The sequence below is a fragment of the Nyctereutes procyonoides genome, unplaced genomic scaffold (assembly GCF_905146905.1).
Source record: "Nyctereutes procyonoides isolate TBG_1078 unplaced genomic scaffold, NYPRO_anot_genome, whole genome shotgun sequence".
NCBI classification, from domain to species: Eukaryota; Metazoa; Chordata; class Mammalia; order Carnivora; family Canidae; genus Nyctereutes; species Nyctereutes procyonoides.
In genome coordinates, this window is record NW_026575126.1 from 63,374,967 (window position 1) to 63,402,916 (window position 27,950).

At 51.0% G+C, this 27,950-nt stretch overlaps 1 protein-coding gene across 3 annotated transcripts; it reads left to right on the top strand.

Annotated features, from left to right (window-relative positions):
* Nucleotides 1-5,773: 5,773 nt before the first annotated feature.
* CHST12 (carbohydrate sulfotransferase 12) lies at nt 5,774-27,950 on the top strand. 3 transcript variants are annotated; one of them, XM_055341025.1, is made up of 2 exons: nt 5,774-5,832; nt 26,231-27,950. In XM_055341025.1, exon 2 carries the CDS (start codon nt 26,313-26,315, stop codon nt 27,570-27,572), a length of 1,260 nt encoding a protein of 419 aa, XP_055197000.1. In that variant the 5' UTR covers nt 5,774-5,832; nt 26,231-26,312; the 3' UTR covers nt 27,573-27,950. The 3 variants fall into 3 exon arrangements, with proteins under 3 accessions (XP_055197000.1, XP_055196999.1, XP_055197001.1); XM_055341024.1 differs by lacking the exon at nt 5,774-5,832 and adding an exon at nt 6,107-6,458; XM_055341026.1 differs by lacking the exon at nt 5,774-5,832 and adding an exon at nt 23,600-23,874.

Here is a 27,950-nt window from a genome sequence, read left to right on the forward strand (position 1 = left end):
GTGCTACCTTGTAGCAGCAGGAATGGACTAAGATAGTCCGGGCAGAGGTGTGGGCATTCCAGAGAACCAGCAGGTCCTATCGAGCACTGGAGCTTTGACGGAGGACACGTGAAGACTTCTGAATTGCCCCCACCTGCCTGCCTGCAGGGTGGACACTGTCCAGTGACCGCACCAGGGGTTCTGGCATCCTCTACAGGATGGCGGAGGCTGAACCTGCAAACGAGGGGACCCTGCCGGAAACATCCTGTGCTCACCTCTGTGTTGTTTTGAGGCTTTGCCGCAAGAGGAAAGGGAGGTAGGGGAGCAGATTCAAGAATCCGGCCTGGAGAGAGATGCGCAGGGAAGACCCTGCTGGGGAATGGTGGTCAGTTTCCCTGCAGGGGAGGACACAAAGTCTGAGTGGCCCAGAGGAGTGAGCCTGCAGGCATGCAAGCAGGGACAAGACCCGTGTCACACTGGTGACAAAAGCCACCAGGTGGCAGGACGGCTAACATCTCTCTGGCTCCCTCCTGAGAACGAGGAGGCTGGAGGCTCATTCCCCGAGCTGGCTTGTTCTTTCTGGTTTTGCATAGATCAGCCTGTGTGTGGGACACGAGGGCTTGGTTACGACTCAGCCAGTGGCTTCTCCCCCTGCCAGGGTCCCCAGGCTTCCTGTCCATACTCCAGGGTAGCCTTTACCAGGTGGAATTGGAGGGCTTGGTTTCACTCTTGCAGTGCAACTCAGGCTCCGTGAACCAGAGCCAGGGTGCCCTCACCTTGGCCCTCCAGGGGCCCCCTTTCCTTCCCTTTGGGGGCTCCTGCTGTCCCTTGAATGAAATGTAGCCTCTGTGGCATCTGCTCCTACTGGCCATTCCAGCAACCAGGAGGGTGAAGCAGCAGGCAGCTGAGAGGGCTTGCCAGAACTGGGTTTAGGGTGAGGTGCATCGGGCTTGGCAGACCTCTGGGGTGCTGGCTGTCACTGACATCACTTCAGATGCTCCCATCTCCAGCCAGCACCACTTTTCCCTGAGTTTAAGATGAAAGCATCCTTGTGTCTCCTCAACAGCTGTGCATTTCTTGCTCGGCATGCATAGGACCAAGGGCACAAGGTTTGGGCCCTAGACTATTCTCTAGTGTTTCTGACCTCTCTTAGAGGCACACCCTTGGCCCCTCTGCCCCCTCCCTCCACCAGCCAGTCCTAAGCCTGCCCTCCTCATTCCATGCCCCAGTCCTCCTCTCCCACCCCCTCTCTTACACCCACCCCATGCAGGGGGACCCTGCAGTGCCTCCTGGCTGGTCTCCCTGCACAAATGCTGTCAGGGGTCAGCACTCCACACACATGGCCTCTCTTGTGCATAACCAGCGCAGGAGGTGAGGGTTATTATTTCCAGCATCATCCATGTAAGGACATGGGGGCCCAGAGAGGCTAGAAGGCCCGCCAAGGTGGCACAGGTGCTGGGAAATCGCCCCAGCACCCCTGGCGGGGTGAGGGAGGGCTTGCCACCTCTGGATTGGCCCACACCACCCAGTAAGACACGGGACATCAAAACTGCAGTGAGACCGAGGTGGTGCAGAGGGCGCACGCGTGCAGGATGCATCAGGGGGGCTCGGGCATCTGCACCCTGGGGTTTTTCCTGTCTCCTGCAAAGATATAGGTGGACTTTGCGATCCTCACACCTCTGCTTTGTTTTCTCATTTTTCCCTCGTGGATGCTCCCACCAATCCGGAGCCCAGCGAGCACTCAGAATCTCCCCGCGGCCTCTATCACCCGCAGATGACATTTCCTGCCCAAGCCACAGCCTCTTCTCTTCCCTGTTATGCTGGTTATGAAACCAGAAATAGTTGCAGGCGGCATGGGACACCAAGATAACTCAGACCAAAACACGGAGACTGAGCCAGGCTGTGTCAGCCTGGGGAGGCTGCAGCCTTTGCACCAAGGGGCCAGGGGCCCCTGAAGGTGGGCCACACAACCAAGTTGCTATGGAGACAGACAGACAGACAGCTGGGGTCCACCAGCTTGAAGGCGCCCAGGGCCTGGAGGAGGGGGAGATGAAAGCTCCAGGGCGGAGCTGGCCTGCTCACAGACCCCTCCCAGCAGGTGCCCTCCAGCTGGCCTGTGCAGCTCCGGCTCCCCAGCCCCAGACTCTGCTTCTGGGCCTGACTCTGCCACTTGCGCCACTGTGTGTCTCTGGGTAGTTGCTTCACTTCTCTAACACTCTGCTACCCCATCTGTGGACAAGGAGAGAATACGTAGCTATGTCAGAGGGGGTAAGGATGCTGGTGCAGAGCTAAGGTTAAGAATTGGGTTTGGGCTTGGTTTGGTTTTTTTTTTTTTTTTTTTTCAATCGAGGTGAAACTGACATAAGACCAAAACCAACCATTTTAAAGGGAACACTTGGGCGGCATGCAGCACGTTCACAGTGGCCGGCAGCCGCCACCCCCATCTGGTTTGGGCACAACTCACTGCCTCCAAAGGGGACCTGGCTGCATTCTGCTGTTGCACACCCCTTTCCCCCTCCCAGGGAAGGGCTAGTTCCAGCCCAGCTCCAGGTCCTGCCAGCTGAGACCCTTGCCCCGCTTCCCGAGCCTCAGTCCTGGCCCTCACCAAAAGGCCTGGGAGCTTTGTTTAAAGTCCCAGTGAGGCTTTGCCAGCGTGAGATGGTGGTTCCTGGGAATGTGAATCTCTGTTTAATCCAAATGAACTTTTATCAATCCTCCCAGATATGGGGCAACTCCTGGGAAATTCCTTAAAATCCGCAGCATGCTTTGTCCTGGCAAACGGTCTGAGAAGTCTGGCTGTTATTAATCATTTGAACGGTTATTTCCTGGGCCCACTCTTATTTGGGGGACAGGGGACACTTTTATCTTATCGAGAGGGTGCCCATTACCCGCTCTGCAGGCCACTGTTTCAGGGCATAGCTGGGAAATTGCTGCCTTAGAGGAAACATTAATTGAGCACCTCTGAATACAGGGCCCCTGGGTAAATGACTTCATCTTCATCGTGCACCATTTCTTCATAATCAGGAAAATCCTGGCTAGAGAAAATTTAAAATGATTTTTTAAATGAATATATATAACTTACTGTCACAATGTGTATCCTTTTGAATGTGAAGTTTTAGGAGTTTGGACAAACATAGCCATGTGACCACCAGCACCACAATCAAAATCTAAATAGTGCAGTCAGCCCCCAAACCTCTCCCTGCCCTTGGGTAGTCAACCCTCCCCTAAACCCCAGCCCCAGAAAGCACCCATTGCTGTAGTTTGGCCACGTCCAGAACATCATCTAAACAGAATCACAGGGCTATGCGCTGTTTTGAGATTGGCTGCGTGCGTGGAGTACCTAAGGCTCATCTGTGTTGTTGGGTGTATTGATGGTTTTCTAAGTGGTTTTCTACCACTGAGTTAGCATCCCAGTGTAGGGATGTCCCACAGTTTATCTGTTCATTTGCCAAAGGAATTTGGGGTTGTTTCTGGTTTTTGACAATTATGAAGAAGCCACTAAAAACACTCATGCATACATTTTTGTGCAATGGAAGTCTTCATCTCTCTTAGATAAACCCCTAGGAGTGGGTTTGCTGGCTTGTATGGTAGATTTCCGTTTTACTTTTTACAAAACTGCCAAACTGTCTTCCAAGGGCCTGAGCATTCCTATCAGCAATGTAGGAGAGTTCCAGCTGCTCTGCATCTTCATTAGTGCTGGGCACGGTCAGGTTTTATTTATTTATTTATTTGTTTGTTTGTTTGTTTGTTTATTTATTTATTTGATTTTACCTATTTATTAATGAGAGAGACACACACACACACAGAGGCAGAGACACAGGCAGAGGGAGAAGCAGGCTCCATGCAGTGAGCCCGACATGGGACCCCATCCCAGGACCCCAAGACCACACCCTGGGCCAAAGGCGGCGCTAAATCGCCTGGTGGTTAAACCAGCCGGGCTGCCCATGGTCAGGTTTTAAAATTTTATTTTAACCATTCTAATAAATATTTAAAAGGAAATAAAAGTTTATTATGTGATTTTTCATAAATGCTGCTATGGGCTAAACTGTGTCCTCACCAAAAAAGGGCATGTTGGAGCACTAACCACCAGAACCTCAAATGTGACCTTATATGAAGATAGGATCTTGAAGAGGGAAATCAAGTTAAGATGAGGTCATTAGAGTGGGCCCTCATCCAGTGTGACTGTGCCATTACAAAAGAGGAAATGTGGACACAGAAACATAGAGAAGCAAAACGAGAGACACAGAGATGATGGCCAACAAGCCCAAGAGCAAAGCCCTGGGCAGACTGCCCCTGGCAGCCTCAGAAGGAAGCAGCCCCTCCGACTTCCAGCCTCCAGTACTGAGAGGGATCCATTTTCTGTGGTTTAAGCCTTCTGGCCCATGGTGCTTTGTTATGACAGCCTGAGCAAGCTATTATGCATACAAAACAAAACAGGTGAAATAAATATCTTTAAGTTTTGGATCTTGTTAGTAAAATGACTTATCCATCACCTACCACCAACTTAAGAATGAGAATGGAACCACTACCTTCCCATCTCCCTGTGTGTACCTTCCCTGTGCCATCCTGCCCTATACCATCCTGCCCCTTGCCATGCTGCCCTGTGCCACCCCACCCTGTGTGCACCTGCCCTGTGCCACCCCACCCTGTGTGCACCTGCCCTGGGCCACCCCACCCTGTGTGCACCTGCCCTGGGCCACCCCACCCTGTGTGCACCTGCCCTGGGCCACCCCACCCTGTGTGCACCTGTCCTGGGCCACCCCACCCTGTGTGCACCTGCCCTGGGCCACCCCACCCTGTGTGCACCTGCCCCGTGCCATCCCGTCCTGTGCAGCACTGCCTGCCTGCTGGAGGGGCCCTCTTCCCGGGGAGTGGAGTGAAGGGGACCTAGGGATATTGGAGGCTGTGGAGAGAGCACCCACTGCTTTGAGGTGATAGCTAGAGAGGGTAAAGGGTACGGTCTTGTTTCTAAGCAGGGAGAGGCTGACCACGGTTAACGCAGAGAAGCGGTTGGTGGACGTGTTTGTGAGCTGTCCTTCCCGTAGGAGAAGCCTGGCCTTGCTGTGTCCCAGGACCCAGCAGGTGGGACCCCGTGGTGACTGACTGGCCACTGGGCCAGGAGTGAGGACAGAGCCTCCCCTCGGAGGCGGTCCGGTCACCGCGAGGAACCGCACAAGCCATCACGGATGCGAGCCTGCTGTGGGTGGCTGGTGGAGATGGCTGCACAGCAGTGAATGCGCACGAAACACGGCGAAGGGGGCGAGTTTGATCCTACGCGTATTTTACCCCAAGGGGCTGAAGGCACCACCCCCTGGACGGACCCGGGACAACCTCGGGGAGGTTCGGTCACCCGCCCAGGCCCCGGCCCGGGAGCGTCGCCTCTGCCAGCGGTCTGCGGAGGTCGCGAACGAGCGGGGTAAACAGCAGGCGCTGGGTAAATGCAGGTTAGAGGGACCCACCCCCCACCCCCCGCAGGGCCACACGCCGCGGCCACTCCGCGCTCGCCTGGCGCGGACCCGCTGGGGGCGGAGCCAACGCCGCGGCCCGCAGGACCGGATTGGCTGCTGGGGAAGGGGGCGGGCTCCCGGCGCCGGGGGGCGGGGGGCGGGGCCTATCGCTGGTCGTAAATACGGCGCCACATGGCACTGGTTGGGGAGGCCGGGCGGGCGGGGAGCCGGCGGCGCAGGCGCATTGAGGGAGGGCGCCCCTCGGCCTCCGTGGCCCCTCCGCGAGCCGCGACATCTCGCGAGACGTGGGGCGGGAGGCGGGGCTCCGGTCGGCGGGGGCGGGGCCGGCGGAGGAGGGGCGGCCTCGGGAGGGTCGGCGGGCGGCGAGGCGGCGGCGGGCGGCGAGGTGAGCTGAGCTGAGCTGAGCCCGCGGGGCGGGGGCGGGGGCGGGGGCGCGGGCGCGGGCGCGGGGCGCGGACGGGCGGGCCCCGGCTCCTCCTGCAGCCTGCAGGCGGGTCCGCTGCGCCCCGGGCCGAGCCCCCGGCCGAGCCCCGCGCGGGCCGCTGTGTGACCTTGGCCCGGCTCGCACCCTCTCTGAGCCCCCGAGCGGCCCGGCTGGAGGGCGGCGGCGGCGGGTGGGGCGCCCGGCAGGCGCGCTCGCGGTCCCCTTGGGGGCTCTGCGGGAGCGTGGACGCCACCTCGGCGGTGCGGGCAGCGGGCCCCACGCCGCAGTGCCCGGGGTGGGCGGGGGGAGACCCCACCCCCGGAGCACCCCCGGGGCTTCGGGCACCTCCCGCCGGCCTGCGCTGCGCGGCCCCGCCCCGGGGAACCCCAGGCCGGCCGCTGCGGGGCCGCGGGGCCTGGAGGGGGCCTCCCCGTCCTGCAGGGACCTTCAGCTCGGAAAGAGCGTCCTGCGCTACGGAGAGGGGAAGCCGTGCCCTGGCCGCGCGCAGGGCGACCTCCGGCTCCCGCTCGGGCTCCTGGCCATCGGGCACCCCTGGCGAGCCGCTGGCGCGAGCACAACGAGCCACGGTGTGTCCGCGATTTATTAAATTATTTACCCTCCGCGGGGGCTCGGAGGGACGCGGGAGGCTCGGGACGGACGGGGGCGTGCGGCCGCCCCTGTGGGGGTGGGGGTCCTGCCGCCGGGGCGCGGGTGCAGCCCTTCCCGGTGAGCACCTGGCGGGGGCGTGCGAGTCGGAGCCGGCGTCTGCGGGGCCGGGGGGCGGGGGGCGGGGGGCACACAGGGACAGTCGACGTGCACTGTGCAGGATTGGAGTGTTCGGCGGATCTGATGCACCCGTGCTGCAGTCTGCGCGGCGCCCCGGCGGCGGCCCACACCCCGGCGCAGGGCTCGCGCTGCGGGCGGGAAGGCGGCGCTGCTCCGCGCTCGGACCGCGTCTGCGGGGAAGTGCGTGGCGCTCCGTTTTCTTGCGGGTTAGTTTGCAGGACTTTGGGTGTATTTTTGCAGGCCTGCGGTACCGCTCGCTGTTACTGTGTGCGCGCTTCACCAGTTCAGCCAACACGCAGCCTCTGATCGTTTATTTGCAAGATGCCAGACTGGGCTAGCTGCTGCTGCTGTGGTTAGGCTGGTTATCATACGGTGTCACTGGTGCATCTAGGTCATTATTTGCAGACTGTGAAGAAACGGGGAAGAGTTCAGTTTATTTCGTGGTGTGGAGTTTTCGCAGGGTGGAGACCACGTATTGGATTGGGGGGGGGGTCCTTGAAGGCCAAGTAAAGGTTGGAGAGAACATCGCAGGTGGAGGCAGCAGTGTGTAGGGACCTGGAAGCAAGTGGGGTGTTTGGGAGTGCGGTGGCAGCAAGCCCCTGTGTTCACTGGGAGAGAAGGTTTGAGGATTGGGGTCAAAGCTGAGGCTGGAAAGAGATTTCTTACTGAAGGGTTTTGAATGCTATTCTAGAGTTTGGGCTGTTTTCCTGCTCTCCTGTGAGGGCGTGGTCAAGGTTTTGGGGGGGGATGTGATAGGGCTGTGTTTCACGAAAGTAGACAGGTGATAACGGAGAGGGCGGGTTCAGGGTGTGGGGAGCTGCAGACTGAGCTGGGTACAGCTGTATGGGGAATGGCTCCAGGACCGAGGCCGAGAGAGTGGAGTGGGTCACCAGATTGGAGCAAGCAGGAGAACCTGCAGGGTGATGGTGCTCCGTGGGGTGTGGTGAAGGGGAAAGGGAAAACACTACCAGAACTGGGGTTTCTCACTTTGGGTGCTTCGAGGTCAGAGCTGGTGTCTGTGATGAGAAGTGCTGGAGCGGGCATGGAGGGGCATTTGGGTTTTAGGTTTGCAGAATTCGTGTTGTTCATGGGCCACCTTGGATGAGACACCCTCTCATAGACAGAGTGTCTGGGGCAGAAGCCTGGGGAAGATGAGCCAGGAAGGGATAGGTGGTGGAAGAGAAGTGTCAGATGGCTGACACCAAGCCTGCAGTATACGGCCATGACTGCATATCATCACTGCTGGGGGGTGATTCTCTTCTAGAAAGGTCTGGAAGCTCAAAAGCCCTTGTGGAGGAGAGGCTGTTTCATGATAATGCTGAAACAGATGCACCTAGTTTATCATTAAAAAAAAAAAAAAAAACACAACTTAGGGGATCCCTGGATGGCTCAGCGGTTTAACGCCTGCCTTTGGCCCAGGGTGTGATCCTGGAGACCCGGGATCGAGTCCCACATCCGGCTCCCTGCATGGAGCCTGCTTCTCTCTCTGCCTGTGTCTCTGCCCCTCTCTCTCTCTGTGTCTCTCATGAATAAATAAATAAAATCTTTAAAAAAAACAAACCACAACTTATATCTTATTTTCGATTTTTAAATTTTCTCTTTCTCTTTAGGAGATAGCAGTTGGTTTCACACCTACTTAGGGTGTCTTGTGGCTGTGGCCAGGGCTGCTGGTTCTCCAGTCATTCGCCAGTAGATGGGCCTCATGATAGCTGACACAGCAACTCCGTCCTTCCTGCAGTTAACCAAGGTGGCGGTTTCTGTAACTGTCTAGAGAACTTGACAAATATTTCGGAGAGGAGAGGGAAATGCCAGACATAGTTGGGTAGGCGAGAGGGGTGGCTGCTACGCCCAACACAAGGGGATGCAGTGAGTGGAGTCTGTGGCTCCCAGAACTCCACCAGTTGGCACTTTTCTCTTCAGGCAGGAGTGGTAGACTCTTTGTGGAGTGTAAGTAGCTCAAGAGAAAGGACCGAGAAATAGTGACATAAGGGGGTCCCCAGGAAGGAGGCCCAGGTGGATCCCTCACTGATGAAGCTCATAATTATAATCTCTCCCCAGGGCTCAAAAGCTCCCAAGTTCTTTTGGTGTCCTACCTCTTAAGTAGGGGCAGTAAACAAGGACATGTGAAAATGATTTGGAAGGTAAAGACTCCAGCACCCACTTGCCGGCCATGGAAGGGTGTGCAGGAGGAGGACTGAACAAGCCGACCACTGCTCTATTAAAAAAAAAAAAGTGAGGGGAACACCCAACCAAAAAAGAATTCTTGGTTATAAAAAACACAATGGCAGAAATAAAAAGCTCGGTTGGTGGGTGAAAGACAGTTGAGGAGCTGGGGAAGATAAGCCTAAAAGCAGAGATGGGAAGCGAGAGAAGAAAGGATAGGATCAGGAGTCTGACAGCTGAATAACCCGTTTCAGTAAGAAAGAAGAGAAAAAGAGAGGACAAGGCCATCCACAAAATGATGTGAGAGAATTTCCTAGAACCAGAACTGTGTGTGGAAGGGCCCCCCCCAGGTGACCATAGCTCTGGGTGCAGAGGCAGGTGTCCTTCACCACCACCCCCCACCCCCGTCTCTCTGGCTCCCCATGTGGGTTCCTGTAGTGTGGGGAGCAGGTGTGCGCAGTGAGGGATGCCGAGTTTCCACAGTAACCAGTGAGAGTTGGGGGAAACAAGGGATTTATTTGGAAATGCATGTGAAGCTGTCAGTTTCAGAATTTGGGTAGTAAGAGTGCGGATGGAGAGAGATGTGCACACCCACTCCCAGGCACATTGTTGTGAAATTTCAGAACTCGGGGACAAGGAAGATTGTGCTAGCTTCTAGAAAAAGAATAAAAACAGGCCACCAGCAGGACCCCATGGAACAGAGCAGAACGCTTTGGGGACCTGTCCACAGCAGCACTGGAAGGTGGAAGGCAAGAGAGCATGGCTTTCCGAATTCCAAAGGAAAATATTTTCCGCCTCGAACTCTGTACTCAGGCAAAGGAGAGTAGAATGAAGAGATTTTCAGGCATGCTCCAGAAGTTCACATCTCATGTACTGTAAGGCAGCGAGTGACAGCCGTGCTCTCCCTGAATGAGGTGGTGAGTCCAGAAGGACCGAGCCTGAGGAGGTGGGGTTTACCTGGGAGAAGGTAGGGAGGCCAGCGTGCACACCTGAGCGGGTCAGAAGGCCCCTGGGAGAGTTTTGGGGGAAGTGAAATGGGCAGGGCAGCTGATGTGCTGGAACAGCTGGGGAAGAGATGTGGACAGCTGGCAGAGCTGGGGCTGGACTCGTGATGAGTCCATGGAACACAAAGCAAATGAGAGCACAGACTGTTATTAGTTCCAGGGAAAATAAACCGTTGTGCAGGAAAAGAGAAATAATTACGGTGTACTGCAAGGCTCAGCTGTGAACAGCCTTTGCACAATGATAATAATTTATGTAAACATGGAATATTGCTCTAATTGAAATGATGAGGTGCCTGTCTGGAGACGGTGTGGGAGGAGTGGGATGTGGGTGTGTGAAGGGCCTGTGGGTGGGGTGGGGGGGGACACTGCACTACCATCTGCCCGAGGGGGAGGCCCATACCGAGCCTGTTCTTCATGGGGGGGAGGGAACACCCTGGATTCAGCCAACTGGGTGGAGATGGGTAACGGGGAAGGGACAGGGGGCTGCTGTGCATTGTGGTAAATTCCCCAACACTATTTCATCCTTTAACACACCAACGTGTGTGCCTAACGTTGACAAAAATTAAGACAGCCGCACCAGGCTTCCGGCTTCACTGGATGAGGAGGCTCTGATCTCGCCTGTGTTTGGTGTACCCGCCCTGTTCCTCATCATGGGGAGTTTACTTGTTCCTAATTTCCTCTTCATTATTGTCTTTGTTCTCTGTATCCTGTCTCCTGGCTGTGGCCACATGTCGGAGTGGAGGGCTTTCTTTAGCTATTTTACTTTTCCTTTAACTTACTATGAAGGGATTTTAAAGCACATTCAGAAGTAGAAAGAGCGCTATTGTGAAATGTTGATTCCCTGTCACCCAGTTTCGGAAATCATAAAACAGGGTCAGTTATATCTGTTTTTTTTTTGTGAGCAGAACAGTTCTTTATTGAGTACCTGCTGTATACCAAGCACTGTTCTAAGCCTTGAGGCCACCTGCCTTCTCAAGTGTCTATTTTAGTGCAGACAGACAGCAAATAAGCCAGAGAACATGAAATGGTGGAGGTATGACACATGCCACAGAGAAAAAGCAGGTCTGGATGATGGGTCATACAGCGTGAGGAGTGACCAGGGGAGGCCTCGCCCATGAGGTGAGCTTTGAGCAGAGATCAGAAGCAAGTGTAGGGTGGAGCCGCCAGATTCCCCTGGCATGCCTGCCTAAGCAGAGGACAGTGGATGCGGGCCAGGCAGCAGAAGCTGATGAACAGCAAGGAGGCCATTGTGGCTGGACTGGGGCCAGTGCGGGTGACAGGGAGGGCAGAGGAAGAGATGAGTGTGGGATTCCACCAGGTAGGGCTTGTCACTGGCCGGTGTAAGGACTGGAAGTGGGAAGCCATCAGGCTCCAGTGATTGGAGGCTTAGAGTCTGGGTATATTTCAGAGATAAAGCTCCAGGCAAGCTCTTAAACTAATTGTGGTGAAATTTATCATCATTATTTTCCCTTGAAATAATTTATTTGAATTAATTTAACTTGAGAAATGAGTGCTCATTTGGACTCCAGAGTCAAATACCATGCAGCAAATACTTGAGTCTTGTGAGGAAGGTAGAAGGTACAACAGATACAGTACCTTTCTTCGAAGAGGTTGAAGTTTGGGAATATGGGACTGGTATCCATGCCTTAACTTGTCTACAGGGAGGTATCAGTGGGGTTTGGGGACCAGTATGAGTGGATTGCCCTCCATGCCCTGCACCCAGCTCCTAGGGGAACTTACTTTACTTCAAAGGCCAACTTTGGGCTTGATTTTCATTCAGGTCTTTTGGGAAGTACATCAACCTTCTGTTTCATCAATGTGACCATTAATTACTTTTTTTTTAAGATTTTATTTATTTATTCATCACACACACACAGAGAGAGAGAGAGAGAGAGAGAGAGAGAGAGAGAGAGGCCGAGACACAGGCAGAGGGAGAAGCAGGCTCCATGCAGGGAGCCCGATGTGGGACTCGATCCTGGGTCTCCAGTATCATACCCGGGGCTGAAGGCAGCGCCAAACCACTGGGCCATTGGGGCTGCCCTTTATTACTTTTTTTATTATTATTATTATTACTTATTTTTATGTGGATTCTTTGTCAGATGTAGTTCTCAGGGTTAACTGAATACAAAGGAACTAATTCTATAAACAAACCCCAGGGCTGATGGCATCAAGTGAAAATCTGTTTTACCATGGGGATTTTAATCTAGCACCAAAGAGGCAATTGCAGGGCTGGATGACACAGAGCAGAGAGTAAATGTTGAGACCACTCACAGAAGCTTTACAAATTTCTGTTGACTACAGTGATGGGAGCTACACTGAATTATTTGCTTTATATCGTCTTGCAAAGCTGGAAAAGAAGTGGGTAGTTTGGGCAGCCCTGGTGGCGCAGCGGTTTAGTGCCACCTGCAGGCCCGGGGCGTGATCCTGGAGACCCGGGATCGAGTCCCACATTGGGCTCCCTGCATGGAGCCTGCTTCTCCCTCTGCCTGTGTCTCTGCCTCTCTCTCGCTCTGTGTCTCTCATGAATAAATAAAAAATAAAAAAAAGAAGTGGGTAGTTTTTGGTCTTTTTGCCAGTTGCATAAATAAATAAAACTGGAAATATTCTTGGACTTCTTAATGAAGTTCATGTCACTTGATTTAATGCTTAAAAATTGGTTACTTGGACAAGAAGCAAATTCTCCCAGAAATAAAGTAAAAAAAATGGAGCATCTACTAAAACCCAACCAATTCTGCATGGAATATTTACTGTAGGGGCTGGTAGGAGGGAGTGGTTGGGAAGGTGGGCTCCTAAATCAGTTGCCTGGGTTCAAATGCCAGGTTTGGACAGGTGCTAGCTCTGCAGACTTGCGCAAGTTGCCTGAACATTTTGCCCCAGTTTTATCACGGTTAGGATGAGGATCAAATAAAGTAATGTATCTAAGACCTTACCATATCACTTTTGAAAACATATTAGCCATTGTTATAATTATGATACAATCAGTCGAAAGCATAGAGACTTCTTTGCTGATAATCAACTATTTGTAGAAAGTATGAATAATAACAAAATAATGTCATATTTATAGAATACAAATATTTGAGGGCCCGATAAAGATAGGAAAATAAATAAGGCAGTGGCCTAGTTCGAAGAGAGAGGCTTAATATTTTACAAAATAGTTTATATGTTATCATGTTCATGTTCTCGGCTCTGGTTAGCAGAAAGACCTTGGTAGGTCTTGTCTTGTGGGCGAGGAGCTGAAACTCAGACTTGAGGTGATGTCCCAGGGGGCTTGACAGAGACTGGATTGGGCCCCAGAATGTCTGCAGAACTTCATGGCTGGTGTTTTCATCCTGTATTACGGAAACTGGTGAGAGCTAGTTCGTGATGTTCTGTTGGAAAGGTTTAACTTCTGGAGATTGACTTAATCAGGCTGCTGACATTTTTTTTCTTGAAATCAGGTGTATCGAGGCATAATTTACATACAGTAAAATGTACACATTTTAAGTGTGTGGTTCAATAAATGTGGACAAATGTGTCCACCTGTGTAACTACCACTGCCGTCAATACAATGTAACATTTCCATCACCCAGTTTTCTACTGTCCCTTTGTATCCTGTGATTCCTGTCACTGTTTTTGCCTTTTGAAAAATTCCTGTGAGCGGAATCATGTGGAATGTTCTTTTCCGTGTCTGGGTTCTTTTGTTCAGCGTAATATCCAGGAGGTTAATCCATGTTGTTGCATGTACTGATTCATGAATCAGTGGCTGGTTCTCTCCTATTGCTGGGTAGATTTCCACCAAACAAGCACACCACAGTTTGTGTGTTCATTCACTTGTTGAAGGACCTCTGGGTTGTTTTCAGTTTGTAACTGTTTTGAATAAAGCTGCGGTGAGCATTCCTGTACACATCTTTGTGTGGACAATTACTTCATTCATGGATCTGGTCTTTGGTGCTATATCTAAAAGGTATTTCCACACCCAAGGTCATGTAGGTTCTCTCCTGTGATCCTCTAAGGAGTTTTGTGGTTTTGCAGTGTACGTTTAGGTCTGTGATCCACTTTGAGTTAATTTTTGTGAAGGCAGAAAAGTCTGTGTCAAGATTCTTTCACATGTGTTTATCTTTGCATGTGGATGTCTGGCTGTTCCAGCACTCATGATTGATGCAGGCTATCTTTGCCCCATTGGGTTGCCTTTGCTCCTTTGCTACAGATGAGCTGACTATATTTATGGGCTCCCTGTTCTTTTCCATTGATCTTTTTCTCTGTTCTTTTGCCAATACCACATTATCTTGATCACTGTGGCTTTATGATAACTCTTGAAGTTGGGGAGTCTGTCCTCCAACTTGGTTCTTCTTTAGGATTATGTTGGCTAATCTGGGTCTGTTCCTTCACATATATGGTTTAGAAACTGTTGATAATAACAAAATAACTTCCTGGGATTTGATTGGGATCACATTGAATCTATAGATTAAGTTGGGGAGAACTGATATCTTGACAAACATTGAGTCTTTCCCCACCCACGGAATATCTCTCCATACATATTATACATACTTTGTTAATTTATATCCAGATATTTTATTTTGGGGAGTTCTAATATAAATGGAATTGTGCCTTTAATTTCAAATTCCACTTGTTCATTGCTGATATACGGGAAAGTAGTTAACTTGTATTAACTTTGTATCCTGCAAACTTGCTCTAATCATTTGAGCCTTAAAATTGAATAATTGAAAAATCATCAGTAATCTGAGCTTTGTATATCATATTTTGATGATCAGTTTGATTGGTCTTTAAATAGAGTCCCTGAGCATTTTTGTAGTATATCTACTTTCATGATTCTTATAGAACCATCTAGGAACTGAAAAATCTGCTTGATATTTTTTAATACCAACTTTTCTGACTTTTAAAAAGTCTTAGCATAAAAAGAGAATCTGGTCTGTATACAAAAAGAGTTGATATCAGCTTTATTCATAATGGTCAAAAAAGGGAACTAACCTAAAAGCCCATCAGTTGGTAAATGGATAAACAGTGGTATGTCCATACAATGGAATACTGCTCAGCCATTAAAAGGAACATACAACGGCACAAGCAACAACCCGAAACAAATCTCAGAAGCATCTTATGAAGTGAAAAGCCTGCGTCCTACGTGGTTTCATGTAGGTGACTTTATAGGAGAGGCAGAACCAAGGACAGAAGACAGTTTAGTAGTTGCCTGGAGCTGGGTGTTGGGGAAGAAGAAGGGCACTTTTGAGAGTGATGGAAATGTTCTGGATCTTAATTGCAGTGTATCTTAATAGTGGTGTATGTTTGCCAACTCATCGGACTCTATAGTTAAAAAGACTGAGTTTTACTGTATGTAAACCAGACCTCAATAAACCTGATTAAAAAAGAAAAGGAAAAACAGAGGTGCCAAAGTGTTTTAATTAGGAAAGAAGGGTCTTTTAAACAAATGGTGCTGGAACAGCTGGATATCTATAGGGGGAAAAATTAATCTCAACCCCTCCCTCTGGAACATTCATGTTGGATAGTGGCAGAAACTCTCTGTATTTGACATTTCTTTTCACTGTGGCAATGAGTTTATATCCATTTCTTGACACTTTCTTTTTTAGGATTTATTGATTTATTTTTAGAAAGAGCATGCACATACACATGAGTGGAGGGAGGGGGAAGAAGAAGGTGAGAATCTCCAGCAGACTCCACGCTGAGTACGGAGCCTGATGCGGGGCCAATCCCATTACCCTGACTGAGATCACGACTGGATCCAAAACCAAGTCAGATGCTCAGCTCTTTGGACTGAGCCACCTCCATTTCTTAACACTTTCTGTTCATTTCTCACTGGTTCAATCACTTCTTTCCCTAATGTGTAGTAAACACATACATCCCAGTACAAGTGACAAAGCAAATATACATATTAGGGTTCTCCAGAAAACAGAATCTGTAAGGTCTGTAAAGAGATTTATTTTAAGGAATTGGCTCACAATCCTGGAGGCTGAGAAGTTCAGACCCACTGGGGCTGGTGGTGTTAAATTCTAGTCCCAGTCCAAGCCTGAGGGCAAGAGACTTCCAATCCCAGCTCAAAAACAGGCAGAAAGGAAATTCTCTCCTCTTTCACCTTTTTTGTTCTTTTCAGGCCTTCAGCAGATTGGGTGAAGCACACCCATCTGGAGAAGGCCATCTGCCTGACTAGTCTACTACATGAAACGTCCATCTCATGCAGAAACACCCTGAATCCTGTGTGACTAGCTCTCTGGGCCGCCCACTGCTCGGTGAAGGGACACAAAATCAATCAGCACATACCTCTTGACCTTTTGTACCATGGTCATCAGTTCTGTTATGGAAGTGTGGAAAGGGCCCTTACACAGGTCCTCACATGGGGCTGGCCACGTGGTATGCTCTCCCAGGTAAGGTTGATATACACTTGCATGTGAGGGAGCTCAGCCCTCAGCTGTCTGCCCCAGACTGCCCTGTCTTCCCCCAGATTTTTGCCCACTGTGGGTGTGAAGACCTCCTCAGACCAGCAGCCTTACATGGGCAGCCGGGGTGGGGCTCCTGCCTTGATGGATGGGTGAAGAGGAATGTTTAGCAGCCCCACCCTGAGCTAAGAAACACCTCTTTCCGCACAGCTCCCTTGTTTTTGGGTTAAACCTAACCTGAAGCCTAATTGTATCAGGAGTGTTCACAAGGTCTTTGACAAAGCTGCTGCAGAAAACCAGCCCCCTGGTGGCAAAGCTTTTGGGTGAGACTTTGCTGTCCATTCTCTTGCTGGAGGCAGAAGTCTGAGACTGCCTTGCAGCAAGGCCGCTGTAAATCATTTCCTCTGCTATAAGGCTTTTTGGTGACTGCTTTTTGACATCATGGGAGATTCATGTTTGGAAATAATGCTTTTATTTTTTGAACGAGTATTACTTTAAGGTCAGTGGTGTTCCCTGACTTTCTTCTGCATCCAGAGGGCTCTTGAGTCTTCACCTGGCTCCCCCACAACTGTGCCACCCTCCTCCCAGATGGCCGCTGAGTGTCCCCCAAGCTCCTGGCTCTACAGCTTCTGTGCCTGGCCCAGAAACACACATGTCCCACTCCCTTTAAAAAAGTAAAACTTGTTGGCGATGCCATGTGATCCTCTTGTCTTTGCTCTTTGCACCCCGGAAGAGCTGTGAACTAATGATCATGCATGTCTGAAGCAGCAGAGTCCCTTCCTTTCAGGCACTGCTCCCACACGCCCTTTATGTTTTATTTTTTTAAAGATTTTATTTATTTATTAATGAGAAACACACAGAGAGAGGCAGAGACATAGGCAGAGGGAGAAGCAGGCTCTCTGCGGGGAGCCTGATATGGAACTCGATCCCAGGACCTCAGGATCATGATGCCCTGAGCCGAAGGCAGATGCCCAACTGCTGAGCCACCCAGGCGTCCCCTGCACGCCCTTTAATACACTCAACCCACCTTGTCTCCACAACTGCTGTTTCTGTGGCTTGTTTGAGATTAGAGGTGACAACACACAGAACTGCCCTTGTTCCTGGATAGTAAACATGACCCATGGCCTCAGCCTCATCGGTAAGCAGTGTCAGCTTCGTGTTGAGGAGCTCATCATCTTGGTTTGCAAAGGCCTGGAAGGGGTTGCCCCCAAAGCCAGGCTGGTTCTGGGGCAGGACTCCAGGGCAAGACAAGGCCACCAGAACCAGACTTACCTGTGAAGAACCAGATGCATGGAGTTTGGGCCGTCCCAGGAAAGACTTGTCTTGTTTTCACACACCCATCCCCTCATTGTACATTTTTAACGTTTGTTTGATAAACGAATTGCAGGTAAAGTCAGCCTGTTGGGCTTCTGTGCAGGGTTTGGGGTTAAGCTGTGGCTCTAGCTTTATAACCTTTGTTACTTATGGCTCGCTCCCCCACTAAAGGCCTGCCTTGTCTTTGTAAATTTCATTTACTTTTATTCAGATATTTATTTTTATACCCTGTCTTGCATTTTGCTTTATTTATTCAACAGTACCTCTTATAAATTCCTCCAAGCTCTAGCTCTTATTCAGTCTTTTCCAATTTTCCCATTGTGGTAAAACACACAGAATGTAGAATTTAAAAAAAAAAAAAGAATGTAGAATTTATGATCTTAACCCTTAAGTGTACAGTTCATGTTGTGTGGAACACATTCACGCTGTGTACAACCATCACTACCTCCCGTCTCTAGAATTCATTTCATCTTTCCACACTGATTCTCTCTCCCCATTAAACACTGACCTCCCCCATCTCCCTCCCCAGCCCCTGGAATCCTCCAGTCTGTCTCTGGGAATCTAACTCTTCTAGGGACCTCGTATGAGCAGAATCATGCAGCATTTGTCCTTTGTGACTGCCTAATTTCACTCAGCATCATGTCCTGTAGGCTCCTCCACATCATACCAGGTATCAGGATTTCCTTCCTTGTTGAGGCTGAGCGATACTCCATTGTGCACGTTTGCCACACTTTATTATCTGTTTACTCCATTGCACACTTGGGTGACTTCTACCTGTTGACTCTTATGAGTCATGCTGCTGTGAACATGGCTGTACAAACACCTCTTTGAGACCCTGCTTTCAGTCTTTTGACTATAGACCCAGAAGTGGGATTGTTGAATCATATGATAATTTTAGATGGTATTTATATTTTTAATATTTTGAGGAGCCACCACACTGTTTTCTGCAGTGGCTGCACCAGTTTGCATTCCCATTAATAGGACAAAACAGGGTAGCCCCTTTGGCTCAGCGGTTTAGTGCCACTTTCAGCTCAGGGTGTGATCCTGGAGACCCAGGATTGAGTCCCACGTCAGGCTCCCTGCATGGAGTCTGCTTCTCCCTCTGCCTGTGTCTCTGCCTCTTTCTCTCTCTCTGTCTCTCATGAATAAATAAATAAAATCTTAAAAAAAAAAAAAAAGGACAAGACAGTTCCAGTCTCTCCATATCCTGGCTAACACTTGTTTTCTGGTTTTGTTTAAGATTTTGTTATTTTTTGTTGTTGTTTTAAAGCTTTTATTTATTCATGAGCGAGACGGAGAGAGAGGCAGGGACACAGGCAGAAGGAGAAGCAGGGAGCCCGATGCGGGACTTGATCCTCGACCCCAGAATCACACCCTGAGCCAAAGGCAGATGCTCAACTGCTAAGCCACCTAGGCATCCCAGATTTCATTTCTTTTAAAGTAAGCTCTACACCCAGTTTGAGGCTCAAACTCATAATCCCGAGATCAGGAGTTGCATGCTCCACCCACTGAGCCAGTCTGGCGCCTCTGTTTTGTTTTGTTTTGTTTTGTTTTTCATTGGAGCCATCCAAATGGGTGTGAGGTGGTACCTCACTGTGATCTTGATTTGCATTTCCCTGATGACAAGTGATGTTGAGCATCTTTCCACATGCTCATGGGCTGTCTACATGTTTTCAGGGAAATGTCTGTTAAAGTTATTTGCCTTTTCTTGAATTGTGTTGTTTGATGTTTTTTTCTTTTGAATTTTATGAGTTCTGCATTCATTCTGGATAATAAGCCGTCATTAGACTACATGATTTGCAAACATTGTCTCCCGTTCTGTGGGACTCTTCCCTGTGGATAGTGCCTTTTGATGCACAAAAGTTTCTAATTTGCATCGAGGCCAGTTGGTCGATTTTTTCTTTTGTTGTTACTGCCCTATTTGTTTACTACTGTGTATCTTTTCTAAAAGGAAAAATGGTTCTTTTCTCATTGTAAAAACCAATCGAAGCTCAGTGTAAAGAAAAACAAATTTAAATACAAAACTCCAGGAAGGGGATCCCTGGGTGGTGCAGCGGTTTGGCGCCTGCCTTTGGCCCAGGGCACGATCCTGGAGACCCGGGATCGGGATCGAAACCCACGTCGGGCTCCCGGTGCATGGAGCCTGCTTCTCCCTCTGCCTGTGTCTCTGCCTCTCTCTCTCTCTCACTGTGCGCCTATCATAAAAAAAAAAAAAAAAAAAAAAAAAGACTCCGTTAAAAAAAGAAAATTAAACAAACAAACAAACAAACAAACAAAAAAAAAACGCCGGGAAGGAATATGTCAGAATTACCCAGCCACCTACCTTCTGGGGATGTTTGTGGCTGCTGTCCTGGGGCTGGGTGATGGTGGGGTGCCCTGTTTACCTGAGTGCAGTCCATGCCTACTGATGACCAGCCCCTAACACAAGAACTCTCCCTGCCACGACCCACAGGTCCACGGAGTGGTCCAGTCTGCATGACGCAAGCTATAAATCTCATTATGAATAAGTGAGTTGACTCGCTGTTTACAATGTAAGCCCGTAGATTCATTGTGTGGATGAGGAAAGCACCCTGGGGGGAATGCCCATGTGACCTGCTGCTGGCTCAGGGCCAGACAGTGAGAAGTATGGGACTTCAGCCGGAGTGTCCAGTCATACTTAAGTAGGTTATTTATGGACTAAGAACAAAACGTCAAACATTAAGTATAATAAAGACTAAAAGATTATAGTGTTAGGTGCTATACACCAAATAAGGAAGAAATGAGAGAGAGAGAGCACAAGCAGAGGGAGTGGTAGTCAGAGGAAGAGGGAGAAGCAGACTCCCTGCTGAGCAGGGAGCCCGACTTTAAATGTCTCCTGGTTAAAATAAGCTTTCTTTGAACTCAGAACCACATTCAGAACAGTTAACAAAGAAACATCAGATGCATCTGTTCCACCTCTGTTGGGGTGCAGACACCTGTGGAGCATTGAGGGCTACCAGGCTGACCACAGCTCACTCAGCTGTGACCTCTGCCTCCAGGACCAGCACCTCTGCATCTGTTGGGTCAGAGAAGCCAGGAAACACACCCCCATGTGTGACAAACACACACCTGTCAGCACCTGAATTTTTAAGGAAGCACAATCCTTCTGAGCCCCTTCTGTTCACCAGATTGAATTTAGAACAAGAAGAAACTTGTACTGTGACTTCAGTCCCTGGGGGGAGATGGGGAAACATGGTGGGGAGGGGCTGTGTCAGGCGCATGCGTCCTACCAGGACTACTATATACAAATGCTCTCTACCGTGGAGTACCACGCAGGTCCAGAAAAGAAGGCACTGTTGATAATATAACCATGTGGATGAGTCTCAAAGCTTGTCCTGGGATTCTGTTTCTAGGACACTCTAGAAAATGCAAACTAATTTAAAGTGACAGAAAACAGAGGAGTGGCTGGAGGGGACGGATGAGCTGGGGAGAAGGGTTCGAGGGTTCGAAGGGGCACAAATGAGCTCGGGGTTGGTGGAGATGTTCACTCTCTGACCGTGGTGATGGTGTTGCGGGTGCATACATGCATCCAAGCACATCACACTATTTTAAGTAGATGTCGTTGCTCGTGCATCACTTACATTTCACAGAGCAGTTCAGAAGAACAAGGACATTTAACAGTAGCAGCGCCATGGGAGCATGACATGGCTTCCGGAGTGAGGCTTGAATCCAGATGTTAATGGGACACCTCTGGGCCATAGGCTCCTCAGCTGTAGGAGGGTTTTGCTCCCTGCCCTGAGGTCGTGTGCAGAGGGCCTGAAGGAAGATATGTGGGTAGCACACTCCTCCCAGCGTCTGGCACACGGTGAGAGGTCTTTAAAGGGCAGCTCCTATTAAAAAGACATTATCTGATGTATTATATGCTCCTAAAAATAATTGGCCATGTCTTTTCCTTGCAATTAAACTGAAGTCATATTAAATTATTAGTAAAGAGGGCAGCCCCGGTGGCACAGCGGTTTAGCGCCGCCTGCAGCCCGGAGTGTGATCCTGGAAACCCCGGCTCGAGTCCCACGTCGGGCTCCCTGCATGGAGCCTGCTTCTCCCTCTGCCTGTGTCTATGCATCTCTCTCTCTCTCTCTCTCTCTCTCTCTCTCTCTCTCTGTCTCTGTCTCTCATGAATAAATAAATTTAAAAACATCTTTTAAATAAATAAACAAACAAACAAATAAATAAATTATTAGTAAAGAGAGTCAGTTTTCAAAAAATGTCATGGGCCCTGGCATTTGTCAACGTGCATGTACTACTACTTGGCTGGAAAATAAGCAGAGGTATTTGTTTATATGTTACGTGTTGTATTTATGGATTATTCATCATAACCGAAAATTCACTTACGTGGTTCTTAGCATTCTAAGTACTCAGTGCAGTCCCTGGTGTGTGGCTGGCACCTGCACCCGTGGACAGGATTTGGTGACTCTGCAGCATCTCCACGGTGTTTGTGATCTAATTTTACAAACAGGCTGTGACTTTGTGTGATTGTAACCATTAAGAGGATATTAGAGCTATTGTTTTATTGCACACACACCCATGATGCCTTCCAAGGGAACCTGCTGACCCTCTGGCAGAGACGGGCACCTCTGACCCTGAAGGTTTGCACGGCTTTGTAACACAGTGACTCCCTTCACATGTGACATGTACACAACACTGCATGCTGCCCTGGCCTGTGGCAGGGTGGGGTCAACCAGGTTTCTCTCTCCCCAGCCATGTGGCCTTCTCTGTAGGTGTGCGTTAAGAGCACTGGGGACTCAGGAAGGGCTGCCCGATGACGGTGACGGCAACCAGAATATTTCAGCACCTTTCACATAAAAGCTCATACATACTATCCTTCGTATGCGGCCTTCATATCATGAGCATGTATCACTTTCTCCATTAAAAAAACAAAAGGGAGGACAGCCTAGGTGGCTCAGCAGTTTAGCACCAACTTCAGTTCAGGGCAGGATTCTGGAGACCCAGGATCAAGTCCCATGTCGGGCTCCCTGCATGGAGCCTGCTTCTCACTCTGCCTGTGTCTCTGCCTCTCTCTCTCTGTGTGTCTCTCATGAATAAATAAATAAAATCCTTAAAAAAAAAAAAAAAAGAAAGCATTAAAAAAGAAAAACAGGGATCCCTGGGTGGCGCAGCGGTTTAGCACCTGCCTTTGGCCCAGGGCGCGATCCTGGAGACCCGGGATCGAATCCCACGTCGGGCTCCCAGTGCATGGAGCCTGCTTCTCCCTCTGCCTGTGTCTCTGCCTCTCTCTTTCTCTCTGTGTGACTATCATAAATAAGTAAAAATTAAAAAAAATAAAAATATTTTAAAAAAAAGGGAGGTGCCTGTGTGGCTCAGTACGTAAAGTGTCTGCCTTCAGCTCAGGGCCCCACACTGGGCTCCCTGCTCAGTGGAGAATCTGCTTCTCCCTCTCCCTCTGCTTGTGCTCATGCACTCACTCGTGCTCTCCCCATCCCCCAAATAAATAAATCTTAAATAAATCCAAAGGAACCGAGCATAGACAAAAGCTACCTGTGAGTGGAGATTGCTTCCAAATTTCAGCCTCATGAAGTCTTAGGTTCATTTAGTGAAAATGCATCAGGTCCCAGGTATGTAGTCGAATGCATACAAGGCAGACAAATGCAGAGAGGTTTAGCCAGGGAGAAGTCCGTGTGTGCGATGGAGGGGCTCTCCCTGGAGCACCCCCAAGACATGCTCTGGCTGTGTCTACTCTGATGCCTGCACTGATAGCTCCCGGTATGTCTTAAAAGTGGACATTCTGGGTTTGGGCCACTTTATAGTACTGCATCCATTTTCTCTTTAGGCTGGACTCGTGTCTGAGTTTTGTCACACTCACTGAACATGGGTGTGATCATTTATCTTTTGCCCTCTACCTCCTGAAAGGGGCTGTTAGACAGTCCACGTCCAAGATACAGACCTCAAAACAGAGAGGTGAAGGTGAGTAATCTCACTGGAAGGGATTCACATCTTCCGGGACCCACGAGGATGGCCAGCATTGTTCCTTAGGGCTGGTGTCACAGGACGGCACTGGGCACAGGGGCCAGCTGTGTTGGGTCTACACCCACAGGCATGTGTGTTCACACAAATTAGCACTACATTTGCTCTTTTGTCTTCCTCATCTTTTTTTGCTTTGTGTCCACCTCTGAGGTCCCTGTCTTGTATAGTTGATTCTTTTTGAGCGAGGGGGACAGCCTGATGTTCATCCTAATTTCAGTGTCCAGCTCTGATTTTCGACCCATCTTTCCAGCTTATTTTTTCATCTTTCTGAATCTAGATTCCAGCAGGGTGGGCCAGCTGTGCTGGTGGCTTGGAGGACTGCCCTCTGGGGGAGAGAGCCTAGCAAAAGGGTAGGTAAGTGTAGTTTACACGCTTGGGGATCTGGCAGACCAGACCCTGGCAGGTGGCTCTCAATGGGTGACCTCTTTTGATTAATGTTTGACAAATGTTTTCCATTCTGGGGTGGGACAGGAAGCAGAGTACCACCTAACCCTACATGCAGGCACCTCTGTGCATCCCAGTGATTATGGCCTGGTGTGGAAGGGGAGGCCCAGCTTCCCCCTGGGCCCTTCCGTTGTAAAGGAAGGGGAATCCCAGTGTGACCCCCCTGCTTTGCACCATCATCTTTTGCCTGTTGGTGCCAGGTGGAGAAGATGGGCTTCCTGCCTGGCCCTGCAGAACTGTGAGGGTGGGGGAGATTTTTCTACTGGCGTTTGGCTTAAGTAGAGCAAGGGTTTCCAAAAAGATGTTTTTGTTGTTCGATCACTGTGAAGTTCCCAAGACCCCTCTCAGTCCTCATACCAGTGGTGAATAGGGATGGGGTCCCAAGACTACCCTCAAGTTGGATAATTCATGGCAAGGACCCATGGAGCTCACTGGAAGGTGTTGTACTCACTATTGTGGTTTCTCGCAGGAAAGGATTCAGATTACAGGCCAGGGGAAGAGATGCAGGGAAGGGTTGTCCCCTCCCAGTGGAGGTCTGGACAGTGCCGGCTCCACCTGGCATCGATGTGTGACAGCGTGTGTGGAGTACGCCCCCCAAGTCTCTGTGTCCACAGTCTCTACTGGGGCTTTGCCATCAAGTGGGTCAACTCCCCACATGGCTAACCTCGATCTTCAGCCCCTCTGGAGATTGGGCTGCCACCATGGAACCCAGAGCTCCTCCAGCCCCCAATCACATTGTTAGACGCTGTGGTGTGGCCTTAGGTCCCCAGTAAACAGAGACCATCGCATCTGGGCAGGCCTTCCAGGGGCCCAGAGCCCCCTCCCAGGAGCTGCGGTTAGGGTAGGCCTCTCTGGGTGAGCTCAGCCCTTTACCGCAGCCACTCTTGCCTGCCCTTTGCCTGGGCTCTTCGGAGGCTCTTCTTGGAACTTCTTTCCTGTGCTTGTTGGCTCTTCAGGGTTGGAGGCAGTGCCCTCTGGGACGTGCAGCAGGCAGTAAGTAACCCACAAGCTCATCCTCCCGTTGCTCCTCAAGTAGCCAGGTCCCTGGCCTGGCCTTTCTGAGCCTTCCTATGCCTGGTGGTTCTCTCGTTGTTTAGCAGTGAGTCGGCGGATCTGTAATGGAGCTGCCCCCTCGGGGTTGGAACCAGAAGCGGAGCCGGAGGAGGCCCTGGAGGTGATGACTACATGTCCTCTCATCTGCAGGCTAGTGTCCTGGCCCTGGGTTTCCTGCAACTGAAACAGCATTCTCTGTCCCAGCACCTGATCAGACACTGCCTCATCTTCCCTGTGAAGTACTCGGGACAGAGTTGGTGCTCAGCATATCTGTCAAACAGGACTGGCCCAAGGATGGGGTCCTCTGGCATTTCTGGTATTGACCTTGACTGTGGTCAAGGACAGCCCTCAGTGGAAGTTGTAAGTGAGCCACAAATCCCTTGTCTGGCCTGCATCTCCCCACATACAAGGGTGGCCACCTGCCTCTGAGCCAGCAGGCCGGCTGGTCGACCTCGCCAGGTGTGGTTCCAGCACCTGCTGACATTCACACATGCCTGCCCTCCCTTTGCCCTCCCAGCGCCCTTTGGTTTTGAAGATTAAGCAGCCTTTCCTCATCTTCAGCCATGGCTCTGCCACTGTCTGGCTCCTCTGCACAGGCACTGACAGTGCTTTTAAGGCCTGGAAAGCTCTCTCATGGACCCACTTTTAGCTGCCCAGTGGACCCTCCCTCTCTCCCCTCTGATCTCACACGTGCTCTGCCCTTTCCATATCGAGGGGGGCAGAGACAGTGCACAGTGCCCAGCACACATCAGCGACACAGCAGCCTGTCACTGACGTGTTTATCTGCATTAAATGTGCACAGTGAAAGATTTTTCTCAGGGCTGGGGTGTCTTTAGCATGTTTATAAGTTGTAGCATGCATTCAACTTTGACCTTGTGTTTTTGTTTTGCTGACAACCTCTCCTTCCTCCTCAGCACCTCTTACGCATGAGGGTCTGTCCCCTCAGTTCACTTCAGTGACAAAGGGTCTCCAGTGTCCTTGCCGGCCACACCCATCCTCCTGGGCCCCTGGAGCAGTGTTAGAAGCAGCATTAGTCATATTGTCGTTGAGGTCGTTGAGGAGGATGGCGGTGTGAGGGGCAGGGCGGGGACGCTGAGCACCAAGCGAGTCCGAGACCTCCGCAAGCACCTTCCGTTGGAATCTTGAGACCACAAGAGGACGCCCCAGCTGGACGGTGGTCTTTAACGTGGCTCTGTGTTACCTTTCCAGGGTCCCGAGAGCAGTGTCCTGTCTCCATGAAGCTGACGTGAGAGCATCCAGGTGAAAGGGCCTCTGCCCTGTCGCGGACAGAATGACCAAAACCCGGCTCTTCCGCCTGTGGCTGGTCTTGGGGTCTGTCTTCATGGTCCTCTTGATCATCGTGTACTGGGACAACGTGGGCACCGCGCACTTCTACCTGCAGACGTCCTTCCCCAGGCCGCACCCCCTGGAGCCGCTGCCCACCCCCGGGCACGGGGCAGAGAAGGAATTCACGTCGGACGTGGATGCGTTCTTGCAAAAGCTGCTTGGTGGCGGCCTAAAGCAGAGCCCCCTTTCTGGTAAAAGGCCGGAGCAGCCCTCCGTGCCGGCATCCAGCAGGCCTGGGCTGAGCAACGCGGAGGAGAGCGTGAGGGGCTATGACTGGTCTGCCCGTGACACCCAACAGGGCCCGGACCCAGGGGGGCAGCAGGCCGAGAGGAGGAGTGTGCTCAGGGGGCTGTGCGCCAACGCCAGCTTCGTGTTCCCCACCAAGGAGCGCTCCTTCGACGACATTCCCAACTACGAGCTCAACCACCTCATCGTGGACGACCGCCACGGGGTCATCTACTGCTACGTGCCCAAGGTGGCCTGCACCAACTGGAAGCGCGTGATGATCGTGCTGAGCGAGAGCCTCCTGGACCGGGGCACCCCCTACCGCGACCCCCTGGACATCCCCCGGGAGTATGTGCACAACTCCAGCACCCACCTGACTTTCAACAAGTTTTGGCGCCGCTACGGCAAATTCTCCCGCCACCTGATGAAGATCAAGCTGAAGAAGTACACCAAGTTCCTGTTCGTGCGGGACCCCTTCGTCCGCCTCATCTCGGCCTTCCGCAGCAAGTTCCAGCTGGAAAACGAGGAGTTCTATCGGAAGTTCGCGGTGCCCATGCTCAAGATGTACGCCAACCGCACCGGCCTGCCTGCGTCCGTCAGCGAGGCCTTCAGTGCTGGCCTCAAGGTGTCCTTCGCCAACTTCATCCAGTACCTGCTGGACCCGCGCACCGAGAAGCTGGCGCCCTTCAACGAGCACTGGAGGCAGGTGCACCGCCTCTGCCACCCCTGCCAGATCGACTACGACTTTGTGGGGAAGCTGGAGACGCTGGACCAGGACGCCGCCCAGCTCCTGCGGCTCCTCAAGGTAGACAAGGTCCTACACTTCCCCCCGAGTTACCGGAACAGAACTGCCAGCAGCTGGGAGGAGGACTGGTTTGCCACCATCCCCCTGGCCTGGAGGCAGCAGCTTTACAAACTCTATGAGGCGGACTTTGTCCTCTTCGGTTACCCCAAGCCTGAACACTTGCTTAGAGACTGAAGGCGTCAGGGGACGGACCCAGACAGCACGACAAACTGGGGTGGTGTTGTTGCTTCAAACCTGGACCAAGGGCTTGCCGCACCGCCGCCTTCCTCCCAGGGATGGGGCGATGGGTTGCCGCGTATATTTTTTTATGGCTTTGTGTCCCTCCCTCACTGCTCCCGTTGACGAGGCAGCTGGACGCACCAGGAATCAGCCATCCCCACACTCCGGTTTTTAAAATCACTTGACGATTTTGCAATCTGGACTTACTATTTACTCCACTGCCTATATCCCTTGAGTACTGTGTTAATATTGTTTTTTTAAATTAATATATTTCAGATATTTAATATGAAAAGTGGAGGAGAGGATGGAGTAAATGTTACATCTGCTTCTGCC

What these genes read in the sequence shown, in the direction of transcription:
- CHST12 (XM_055341025.1), top strand. Translation starts at nt 26,313, where the DNA reads ATGACCAAAACCCGGCTCTTCCGCCTGTGGCTGGTCTTGGGGTCTGTC.